The sequence below is a fragment of the Mustelus asterias genome, chromosome 12 (assembly GCF_964213995.1).
Source record: "Mustelus asterias chromosome 12, sMusAst1.hap1.1, whole genome shotgun sequence".
NCBI lineage: Eukaryota > Metazoa > Chordata > Chondrichthyes > Carcharhiniformes > Triakidae > Mustelus > Mustelus asterias.
The window spans coordinates 28,309,572-28,322,184 of NC_135812.1; the positions used below are offsets into that span (position 1 = coordinate 28,309,572).

At 40.1% G+C, this 12,613-nt stretch overlaps 1 protein-coding gene across 2 annotated transcripts in view; it reads left to right on the forward strand.

Moving 5' to 3' along the window:
- myo19 (myosin XIX) overlaps positions 1-12,613 on the forward strand; it is a 47,541-nt gene that overhangs the window by 7,851 nt on the left and 27,077 nt on the right. For both annotated transcript variants that reach the window (XR_013499097.1, XM_078224974.1), the window contains exons 2-8: positions 1,963-2,110; positions 4,215-4,363; positions 4,955-5,068; positions 5,534-5,666; positions 7,894-7,963; positions 10,074-10,176; positions 11,543-11,639. Coding sequence is in view for 1 of the 2 variants with exons in the window: in XM_078224974.1 (XP_078081100.1) it covers positions 1,963-2,110; positions 4,215-4,363; positions 4,955-5,068; positions 5,534-5,666; positions 7,894-7,963; positions 10,074-10,176; positions 11,543-11,639 (814 nt within the window). In the remaining variant the exon portion in view is untranslated. The remainder of the gene's footprint in view (positions 1-1,962; positions 2,111-4,214; positions 4,364-4,954; positions 5,069-5,533; positions 5,667-7,893; positions 7,964-10,073; positions 10,177-11,542; positions 11,640-12,613) is intronic.

The following is a 12,613-nucleotide window of genomic DNA, read 5'->3' on the forward strand; positions in this document are numbered from 1 at the left end:
GCTCTGACTGCTGATAGTCGCAATAATGAGGTAATGCGTACTGTTCCAGTTGCCAAGTTCTGCACACATGAGGATGGCCTCAACCAGGATCTTGGGTTCATGTCACACCACCTGTAACCATTTGGTCTGGGCTTGCAAAATCTTACTAACTGTCCTGGCTTGAGACAATTCATACCTCTTTAACCTGTGCTTGACCCTCTCTCCACTCGCATTGTCTGCACCTGTAAAACTTGATTACCTGTTAAGACCTGCATTCCAACCATTATCTTATCATTGTGTCTGTATCTACATATGCCCTGTTTGTGAATCCAACTCTTTACTCACCTGATGAAGGAGCAGTGCTCTGAAAGCTCGTGCTACCAACTAAACCTGTTGGACTTTAATCTGGTGTTGTGAGATGTCTTACTGTTCTAGTTGGTTAGAGAATCTTTGTGTCACACCTGATGATGATATGCAAGAACAATATGGCTGAAAGCTCTTTTTATTCCTGTGATGACTGCTGTATTCAAGCATTCTTGTACTGAAGTATGACATTGAAGCAACAGTAGTATTTTCTTTTAATTTGCGGAGAAAAACAGCATTGCTTAACATTTTTTAATGGAATTGTGGGGCTACTTTTTAATGAAATTGTGAGGCTAGATTAATTTTCTTTCAATTTAAAAATGCTCTAATTTCTCTCTGCTGCATTTTCTACCTTCCCACACTCCCACGGGCATCAGTTCATGGGGCTATTGTTCTATAGAGCAGGTATGCTTGTACGTCACTTAAGTGACCGATTGTTTGTCCCACAAGCCTGGTCAATGAGTGGACTTGCAACATTGTGTCAGTAGGTCATAATAACCATCTGTCAGCTAACTCTGCTCCTCCTTCACCTTCTGTTCACAAAGATAGGTTTTCCAGGAGGATGTCATACAGGACTGGAAATGCTCAACAATTTCACTTCTTCTCCATCTGTATCACGCTGGCTGAGATCAGCTAACTCAACATCAGAGTTGGAGTTGATCCGGGGAATTCCATAATTGCATATGACCTTGTCTTCTTCAACATGACGTTTTACAGTGCTTGTAAAGAAGCAGCATTTTTATTCTAGGCACCTGATACCGACATTAAATGCTTCAAGGTTACTTGTCGCTCCCTCCTCATTGTATCCCAGCTCCAACTCGTACAGTATAGCACTCGCTTGCTATACCAGTGTGGCCACTTCCAATTTTTCACTTCATTCATCTTTGAAAAAGATTGCCAATTGGGACAATTTATTAATAAAAGCAAATTACTGCGGATGCTGGAATCTGAAACCAAAGGAGAAAATGCTGGAAAATCTCAGCAGGTCTGGCAGCATCTGTAAGGAGAGAAAAGAGCTGACGTTTCGAGTCCAAATGACAAAGCTTTGACAAAGGATCATCTGAACTCGAAACGTCTGCTCTTTTCCCTCCTTTCAGATGCTGCCAGACCTGCTTAGATTTTCCAGGGTGAGAGATAATTTATTGTTGCAGTCACACATTGGATTCTTATAGCCAGCATGGAGAGGAGTCTCCTCCTCCTCTTGTTCTAAGCAGGATTTCAACTGAGATTCCAGACCTGAAAAGCAGTGTTCCACTTAACAGCTCAACCCCAGTGCCCCAGCTCCATATGTATGTAAAGAACAGAAACAGTGACCACTCTTCTGGAGTTCTTTCTACCAGATTTATTATAAACTTAAAAACAGAATTGGATATTTTCTGTGTATTTTCAATTCTGTACCACTGACCAATATTTCATAAAAAGAAGAAAAGGAAGTTTAGTAAATATTGGGTACGGTTTAGTTGTATGCAACACACTTGATGGTAATTTAACAAATGCAATAGTGCACCAATACATTGTTTACTGCTCGCTTAAGATGAATACATGTTAGCAATAAAAATTAAGCAAGTGGATTCACACTCGAGAAAAAATGCATTTTTAAATGTTTCTGGTTGTTTTCAGAGTAATGGCTTCATAAAGCCCCAGAAGACTTCAGATCACACTACATTGGATCATACATTTGAGGAGGTAAAAGCTTTTCTCATTAATGAAGATGAGTTGCACCAGTTTGATGACCTCACTAAAGTCAACCCAGTGACAACTAGCACAGGTATATATTTAATTGGACAGTGACTTGATTTTTGTGGGGTATTATTTTTTAAAATCCTGGATGTTTAAATGTGCCTCTGGTATGACTATGGCTCATTACTTCTGATCTCAGGGGCTTCATCTCCCACTCCCCCAACCCTCCCATGGTAATTGCCCTGGAAGTTCAGGCTGCTGATGGCTGCAATTACCCTGCCCTTGGAACCATCTGATATGCCAATTTAAATTGGAAACTTTGGATGGTTCCCACCATCTCACAAGAATAGTTACCCAGGAAAGGTTAGAAGAATTAAACATAGAAACTAGAAGCGGGAGTAGGCCATTCGGCCCTTCAATTCTGCTCTGCCATTCATATTAATCATGGCTGATCATCAAATTCAATATCCTGACCCTGCCTCCCCTCCACCCCCATATCCCTTGATCTCTTTAGCCCCAAGAGCTATATCTTATTTCTTCTTGAAATCACGCAACTTTTAGGCCTCAACTACTTTCTATGGTAGTGAATTCCACAGATTCACGACTCTCTGGGTGAAGAAATTTCTCCTCACCTCAGTCCTAAAAGGGTTACCCCTTATCCCCAAACTAAAATCACTTCTAACTCCTGAGTAACTGTGGTGCTGACCCCAAACCCCCTCTGAGAGCCCCCTCCCCCCACTGAACCTTCCAACCTATTCATTATGATCATGGCTGATCGTCAAATTCAATACCCTGATCTCGCCTTCCCCTCCCCCCAAATCCCTTGATCCCTTTAGTCCCAATGCACGTATTATTCAGTGAGGTTAAACTGTCAATATGAAAGAAGATGTTTCTAGAAATGCTTAGCAATTCCATTATCTTAAGAAAAGATTGGCGTATTTAAGGTTGGAGCCCCTTCAGCAGAACTACTTTTCGAAGAATGTGCTGACAAAGTGATGTTTCTCCACGCGTTCATTATCCAGCTTCAAAGTTGAGAATTTGTTACAATGCAGTGGTGTGATTATCCTAATTAAAGAAACCAAAGTACATTCTTGAAGAGGGTTGGATGACTATAGGGACGTCATGTTAAATGTATACATTCTTTACAGATGCAGGATCATAATCCAAATAAATTTGATTGCCACATCTGTGTCTAGCATAAAATTTATTAGATCTTGCAGTATTTTGATACAAAGGAACCCGCATAAGTTCATGCTAGTGGGGTTCCCCGGAGACCAGGTATCGCTGAAACTTCAGCCAATACAAAGACTCGTGAAAGCCAGTGTCCCAGTTTAAAGACGTGTCTTTTATTTAACCAGCGATCACATGGAGAGATTATTGAAAAGTCCTAGGCTTCTCTCGGCGATTAGCAGCCTGACCTTCCCAATAACTCTGACGTACAAAGCTTAGGATAGATCAATTATACATTTCTCTTATCAAATTCTCCCACCTTTCATTAACTTTGAATCAATCATCTTCAATACACACAAATCATTAATAACACCTGCCACATACTTTAGTCAATTGCATTTCACTAATGGGATTTCATTGGTCCGTAAAATTCAGACGCTTCCTCCCCCTATTGCTGACTCAACTTCCTCTGTTGCTCAGCAACCACGACGCTGAGCTACAAAGGTCAAAGTTAATATTCCCACCAGTTTTCACCACGTCACTGGCTAAACCTGACAAATGCACATCCCCATCTGAGAAGGCATTGTCTTATCTGGGCAGTGAATTAATCCTATTTATAAAGCTGCCTTGAGAACTCTGCTGTTAGCAACTCTTGTAGATAAGAACTTGCACATTCTGAGGTTTCGTTGTTTTCTAAGCATGTGGTTCTGTCTGTATGTCCCCGTACTATCATGCCTTGCAGCAACTTGCTCTTGGCTAAAGTGCACAATTACTTTATAAAATACAGTTAAGAGATTTAAAATATCTAAATATGCAGTTAAATCACAATCACTTGTTTAAATCTCTTAATTGCATTCACATGTGTAAACTGTTCCCTTGTTAGCTTATAAGTCTGATTTAGAGTCATTTAACTCAATGCTGGTAGTTCTGTTAGTGTCTTAAATGCCTAATGGTTTAAAATTTTCTCTAACCTACTAGGAATTTCTCCCCAACAGTTCACATCTTTCTTTTCTGCCTCCCAGTTTTAAAATGTCTGCATGCAAGATATACGACCAATGTGTTTTACACCAATGCTGGTTGTACGCTGGTGGCACTTAACCCATTTCAACCTGTGCCTAACTTGTATTCCCCTGGCATTATGAAGGAATACCACACTGCGTCCCGACCACAGGTAACTCAAGTATAGAGTGATGATATAATGTGTATTAAACAAGAATTAATCATCATTGATTACAAATTCTGCAACCTCAGTGATCAAAATATTAACATTTAATTTGTGTCCAATTTATTCTAACCATTTAGTCAATATAATGTATGCTGTGGTCAGATTGCAACTTTGCGCAAACCATTTAAACTTGTTCTTAAAGTTGAATAATTGAGAAAAATCCCTCTAGTTCCCAGGCCATGTGTTTTGAGAATATAAGAATAACAGATTAAAATTTGTCCCATGGTGATGATGTGATCGGAAAACTAAATTTGATCTCCACAGAACTTGCACATTCTGAGGTTTCATTGTTTCCTAAGCATGTGGTTCTGTCTGTATGTCCCCGTACCATCATGCCTTTCAGCAACCTGCTCTTGGCTAAAGTGCACAATTACTTTATAAAATACAGTTATTAGCAGCCACTGCATGTTCACAATTGTGCTCACCTAAATTTACCAGTTTAATAACATTAATTCAATGTATTTTGCTGCTTTTACTACCATAGTGTCTTTTTATACAAATAAAAACTTCAAGAAATTAAGTCTTTCTATTCTTTAGGAGTTGAAACCCCACATCTTTACAGTGGCTGAGGATGCCTTCAGAAATGTACAGAGCCTCATTGAACCAGTTAACCAGTCACTTATCGTCAGTGGGGAGAGTGGTGCTGGAAAGGTAAGAACTCAACATGAAGAATGTGATCAGATCCAGTAATGAACAAACCTACCCCACACATCAGGTGTGGATGTGATTTTGGAAAATGGATTTTGCTAATTGTAAGCAACTGGACATTAAAAACGATGAATATAGTAAGGTGCCATTGAGCTGGCTTTATTGATCTATCCCTCCTTCAGTAGAGGCACAGTCATGATACAGTAGGCCCAATACACTTTGTTATACTCTTCAATAGTGTTTTGAAGGTAAATCTCTGGTCATTTTATTGAATTTCAGTACTTTAAATATTCCAGGATTTGTGCACACAGTTTTTCTGTTAAAGGCAGAAAAATGACCAGGACACAACCAAACAAAACATTGACTTGTTATGGTTGGTCATGTTTTCAAGATCCATAATGAAAACGCTCAACAGAAACCAATTTCTAACTTGTAACCACATCTAGTGATGACCTTTCCGTTTTACAGACTTGGACATCTCGGTGCCTTATGAACTACTTTGCCACAGTTGCTGCCTCATCCACTTCTGCTAAATGCCAAGAAAATGTAGAAAGGATAGAAAAGAGAGTACTTGATTCCAATCCTGTGATGGAGGCATTCGGTAAAAAAAAACACTTTTATTAAATTGGATGTTTGAGAATTTAGTGAAATATTTTGATTGACTCTCAGGATGAAATATTCCTTTTTATTGGACTCTGGAATCTAGGTCTAATTACTAATCAGTGGAAATGTAGAAGTGATCCCAAAATTAGTCCTTGTGGTCAGTGTTGCAGCTCAGTGCCTAGCAGGTGGCAGAACTCGGTCACTGTATCCCAGGTGAAACAAGAGTCTGCAAATGCATCCTTGGACACTGCAAGTTAGATGTGCCTAGCTCACGTGGGTAAGGATGAGTGTGAACTGTTCCCCCTCTGATGTAAGATAATCCATGCTCCCTCCCATTGCTGCTTTCACCCTCCTTCATAAAATTGGACAGAGAAACATCCATGGCATTTCCCATATTCAGAATTCAGTTGGCAACAACTGAAATACAACCTTAAGTATTCACATTCCTAAAAATAAACAAAATATTACTTGCCTTTATCATAAATATTATATGACCAAGTCAAACTTACAGCACATTATCAGTGAAAAAATTGGGAATCACTATTGGAATTCACTTAGATTGTATTTTTGTGTTGTTTATTATTTTAATTGATGCTAACTCATCCAGTGCAAGTATGTTTTCAATTGATCAAAAACTACAGTTTTTAGTTATTGGAAAACTTCCCTCATCAATAATCAGACGAAGTGTATGATATGAAGAGAATTAGAAAGTAAACAGTCTAGTTGAAAATGGGATTGAGATAGCGTGTCCTGTACGTTTACCAATGTATGTGCCAAGACCACAAATTTGTGTTCACAATTTGTACTATGGTGAGTTATCATTTCAGCCAACCTGTTTGAGATGAACAAGTTCTCTAATGGAACTAATATATTTTTAAAAATTGTCAACAAATCCTATTAACCATTCTGCACCACCTAGTGGCCTACTGCAGAACATCACTGGCTTAAATATTAGAACAGGCTGCATGCTCACTCTTGTGGTCAAGTACAGTAATGATGTGTCACAGAAAGAATTGTGGGTGGTTGAGGTAGGAAGAAGAGGCAGGACATAAACATGAGGAAAGAGGCTAGGAATCCTGCAGCGAGTAACTCACTTCCTGACTCCCCAAAGCCTGTCCACTATCTACAAGGCACAAGAAAGAAGTGCGATGGAATACTGTCCACTTGCCTGAATGAGTGCAGCTCCAACAATGCTCAAAAAGCTTAACGTCATCCAGGATAAAGCAGCCCACTTGATTGGCATCCCATCCACAATTATTGGCTCCTTTCACCACTGATGCACAGTGGCAGCTGTGTGTACCATCTACACTGCAGAAACTCACCAAGGATCATTAGACAGCGCCTTCCAAACCCACAACCACTATCATCTAGAAAGACGAGGGCGGTAGACACAAGGGAACACCACCAACTGCAAGATTCCCTCCAAGTTACACACTATCCTGACTTGGAAATATATTGTTGTTTCTTCACCATTCCAGGAACTTCCTCCCTAACAGCACTGTGCGTGTACCTACACCACATGGACTGCAGTGGTTCAAGAAGACAGCTCACCACCACCTTTGAAAGGACAATTAGGGATGGGTAATATCCCATGAATGAATTTTAAAAACCCACCAACAAGGGAGTGTAAAATTCAGGCCATGGAGTTAAAGCCAATGAAAGTAGTGGCAATGTGTTTCTTGGAGGCTGTTATTGTATGGATGAAATGCTGCTTACTTGCAAATATAAACCACTGCACAGTAATTGGCAGGGACAATTAAACAAAAATAAGATTGAAAAAAAAAGCGTGTGAAAGGTTTGTAGAAGATTTAAAACCATGATTTATTTTTATTCATTCGTGGGACACGGACGTCGCTGGCTGGCTAGCATCAGGAGTTATCATGTCATTTTAGTTGGGATATAAGAAAAGGTTCCATAAATTGGTTCCAGCCACCTTGGTGTTAACTATGACCAGACTTTGGACCGCCAGCATTTTGGATGGTGGATGTTTAGTAAATGGTCTGATCTGCTGAAGTAAATGGTTTTTGAGGCACAGATGGTCAAATGAAGATGCTAAATCTGTGTAATCCTGGATATTTTCAATTCAACTTGTATTCAGTGTTTTTAAAAAAAGGCTTGCTCCATTCCTTTTTTGTTGAACTGATCTTGTGCATGAAATTAAAACTTACTGAGGGGAGCTTAAATGAAGAAGTAATTGATTATCAACCTGATTTACTGTTTCACAGGAAATGCATGTACACTACGGAATCACAACAGTAGTCGATTTGGAAAATACATCCAATTGCAGTTAAACAGGTAGTTTTACAGATCAGCTGTGTGGATGCATTTATTCAATCTGCTCTTAAATTCTTCAAAATCATTTTCATTGCATAAGCCCATTTTTATGTTTTATTGGTTCATGGTTATAATACAGATGTATGGAATGTCATTTTAATGACACGTGTTGTGTTAGTAGATGATAGGAATATTAGGCCATTTCACTCCTTGTTGAGTTTGTCCCATTGTTCACTGAGCAGGCTGATCTGCAACTTAATTCCATGTACCCATCCTTGTCTCATAGTCCTTAAAAGCTTTGGCCAACAATAACTCAGTCTCAGTTGCAAATTTGAATCAAGTTGCTTTTTGTGGAAGAGAGCTCTAAGGTTCTACCACTTTTTGTGTGTAGAAGTATTTCCTAATTTCACTGTCCTTAATTTTTAGCTTATGTCCACTCACCTGCAACCAGTAAAAGTAAGTTTTTCTCAATCTACACTATCTGTTCCCTTTACTATCTTGGCAACTTTGATCAACTCAACCATTAACCTTCTGAGTCTCAGGGAATACACTCTAGTTTGTGCAACCTCTCCTTGTAACTTAACTCTTTTTTTAATACTTTTCCAATTCAATCAAATCAAGTCCAATTCAGAGTCTCAACAAGTTGAGACATTTCCGATCCAAGCTGACAAGACAGGGTATGCAACCCTTTACCCTATCTTGGGCCTGATCTACATGAGCCAAGCTGATTGGAGTAGGCGGACATCCCCGCCTCCAAGGCTTGATCTCATTTGCATCTTAGCCAAAAGGCCGAGATGCCGCTTTTAAAAAATCGCTTCATATGAAAATGAAGCTTAAATGTAACCCAATGACCTCAACCAAGTGCAGCATCCGCATAACTAAACTTGATCTTAGCCAAAAGGCCGAGAACTCTTGGAGTTGAAGAGTAATGCACTCCCTCATAGGTCAATATAGTCTTCCTGATGTGTGATCCATACTGGTCAAGAAGGTCCACAGTTTGATCCTTATCTGTGTTGAATTCTCTGATCTATTAGGTTGGACTGATATTGCCTGAAAGCGCCAATAGGTCATTTCGCATCAACAGACCTTCCTGAAAGTGTAGGAATAAAGTGAAGACAGGAATGATCTTGGTCATGATGTCCTTTATGGAAAAATAACACTATCTCTTTTGAATTTTGTGTGTAAAGAACGATTACTTAGGCAAAGTAGGTTCTGAAATTTCTGCACCTATTCAGGTTACAAAACTGCTTACCAATTTGTTCTTGGTAGAAATCATAGAAACCCTACAGTGCAGAAAGAGGCCATTTGGCCTATTGAGTCTGCACCAACCACAATCCCACCCAGGACCTACCCCCATATCCCTACATATTTACCCGCTAATCCCTCTAACCTACACATCTCAGGACACTAAGGAGCAATTTTATCATGGCCAATCAACCTAACCTGCACATCTTTGGACTGTGGGAGGAAACCGGAGCACCTGGAGGAAACCCACGCAGACACGGGGAGAATGTGCAAACTCCACACAGATAGTGACCCAAGCCGGGAATCGAACCTAGGTCCCTGGAGCTGTGAAGCAGCAGTGCTAACCACTGTGCTACCGTGCCGCCCATATTTTAGCATAGCCAATCAACCTAACCTATACATCTTTGGACTAGGTACTGCAAGTACTCAGTTCAGGAAGCATCTGTGGAGAGAGCAGTAAAGTTAGTGGGCGGAGTTTTCTGGCCGTGCTCACCCCGAAACCAGAAAATCCCGCCCGAGGTCAACAGACCTTTTCATGGTCCGCCCCTTGCTGGCTACAATTTCCGTGATGTGGAGATGCCGGCGTTGGACTGGGGTAAGCACAGTAAGAAGTCTCACAACACCAGGTTAAAGTCCAACAGGTTAAACCTGTTGGACTTTAACCTGGTGTTGTGAGACTTCTTACTGTACAATTTCCGTGGCAGGCAGAACGGGAAAATTCACCCCTATGTTTCAGATCGATGACCTTTCATAACTTCTTCGTAATTCCAGGATCGGTAGTTTTTTGCTTTTGTTCCAGGTGCTGCTTATTTTAATCCCCTCTTGCGAAACCAGAATCTTCTTGATTTTGTCCTCCTTTCCAGACAATCAGTGCTTTATTTTCCAGATCGCAGCAGCTGCTGGGAGCCTCTGTTCAGACTTACCTATTGGAGAAAACACGAGTTGCCTATCAAGCTCCTTCGGAAAGAAATTTTCACATTTTTTATCAGGTGAGGCAAGGTGATCTTCACAAGTTTAATGGCATCTAATGCAAATTTGATTTTATATTGAAAAAGTTGGCGATGGTTGGTTATTGGGGCAGAGTTCGTAAACTAGTACCAATCACAAAATCTGCTACAGTGGGAGAGTAGGGTAAGAAATGGCAATTCTTGATGTGGGGATTTACGTTAGCTTTTGGACATAAAATGATGAAACCAAAACAAAATGCTGGAGCCACCAAGCAGATTGTCTTGGAGCAACTGTGGACCAAACAGACCAAGTTAACTTTTCAGAACGTTGATGAAAAATCTACATCTATTTTCTCCACTTCATTCTCTGAAGAGTATTCCCGGTACCTCCTGTTTTGTTTCCAATTTGCCATTTCCGTTTTAATTTTTGAAGGCATTTGTTTTTAAGAACTATAAAATCTAGAACTGATGTCCATGGGTAAACTTCTGGTAATAGTTTAGGTTAACTTTGAAGGTTTGCACTGGAATGATGGAAATACACCAGTATAAGTGAGGAGGACTTGGGATTCAGTTTTTCTTTCATTCAGAAAGGCCCTTACTTTGTAGCTGACACCTCCTGTGCTTGACAAATCCCACTTGCAGAGAAAAAGATACTGTTATTTCTAAAACACTTCCTAGATTGACACATTTTGCTATCTTTGAAACCAAACTAGTGTAGAATATGATTGTGACTTCCGATAACAGCACATTGTAAGATACAAGAAGTAACGGAAAAAAATGACTTTTGCATTGGAATCTGTGCATTCAGTCTGATAGCCCACTCAACTCAGCTGTCCTAATCAAAAACTGCCCCTGGACTTGCAGCTCCATTGGAAGTGCTGGCCAAGTTTCATTTAAGAATTCTGCAGACATTCAATGCCCTTTACACACCCAGTTTCTGCACTTTTACCGGAAAGCTGTTCAAAACGCTGATGGAGGACCTTCACTCTTCAAAGATTGCACTGAAAGAGTTCTTGGGCTGCATATCTGTAGAAGCAAAAGCTTATTACTAATATACTCAGATGTTTGCAATCATTGTTCCCACTAAGCTGCGCAAATGCACAGTTCTACAGCAATTCGGAATATGCCGCAGAGGGAGCAAACAGGCTGCGCACAAGCTATGTTTCATTTAAGATGCAACCATGCGCAGCCACACATCAGTCTTAAAGTGCATTGTAGCAAGTTTGCCGTGCACCACAAATAGAAGCTAGAGGGCAGATTGGTTTTAATGAGGGACAAGCAGTAATGTGGGCAGTAGGAAAATTGAAGTACTTTGCTGTTGTCTTGGGTAACTTCCTTGTGTTATGTTGAAGCCATTGATTCAACAATATTCTGAATGCTGGAGCTTACTACTGTAATGTTTCCTCAGATAATGAAGGGAGCCACTGAGGAGCAGAGGTTGGAGTGGGGTCTTCCTGAAGCAGCAGAATTCTTCTGGCTACCAAATGCTGACAAAATGTTAGAAGGTTAGCATGATTGCCAAATTGTCTCCAATGCTGCTTTTGAAAATAGGCAATTCAAGAATACATGCATTTGGTACAATATACTTCCTGTTTTATCAGAAGTAGTAGATCCTCTGTGGTATAATTAACAGGAAGTTGGATAATGTGCTGCTTTGTCAGTGTTCTCCCATGTAATGCACAATATGTTATTGAATCTGATGAGGCAGAGGTATGTATAAGCTATCCTCCTTTTTACATCAGAGTCCAATTCTTACGCATAAGCCTGGCCTGAGACCATTCATTTAATTTATCAGTGAGCAAGTCACACATTAAAGAAAAAACTTGCACGTTTATAGAACACATCAGATGTCTAAGAAATGTTAAATAAGTTGTCTGTTATTTTCTTCACCAATTCTCTGCTTTCTCCTTATTTGCTTGACCTGTTAACTACTTGTTGGAATACAGGAGTCCTGAAGGGAGAATTCAGATATTGAGTTTCAGCAGAGCATATGGTTAAGGAAGCATTACAGCTATGGTTCATCCTGCCCTCACCCAATGTACATGTGAGCATTTTTAATGGGGGTTTCTGGAGAGCGATCGAGGGTGAATCCCAGAATTATTTTTCTCCCTTACGTAAGGCCGTGATATTGAAGCCAGTGATAACACATGGATTACTGACGCTGCTGCCAGTGATAACACATGGATTACTGACGCTGCTCAGCGCAGCTAACTCATCGCAGACCTGGGAGTTAACCTGGGATCTTCCTATTCTTTTTGCTCTCAGCTTCTATCTGAATAAAGTATGTAAGATTGGCTGCCCTTGTGAAACTGTTTTTATTTACGTTGTAATAGGCTACAGAATCCTCCTTCATGTAACTCTGAAACTGATTTGTCATTGAAACATTGTTTGAAGGCTGGCATTCAATCTTGTTTGTCTGTCTTACCATCTAGTAATTCTGCCAGGTAATTCATGGGACAGATTTCTAAGTAACACTCTT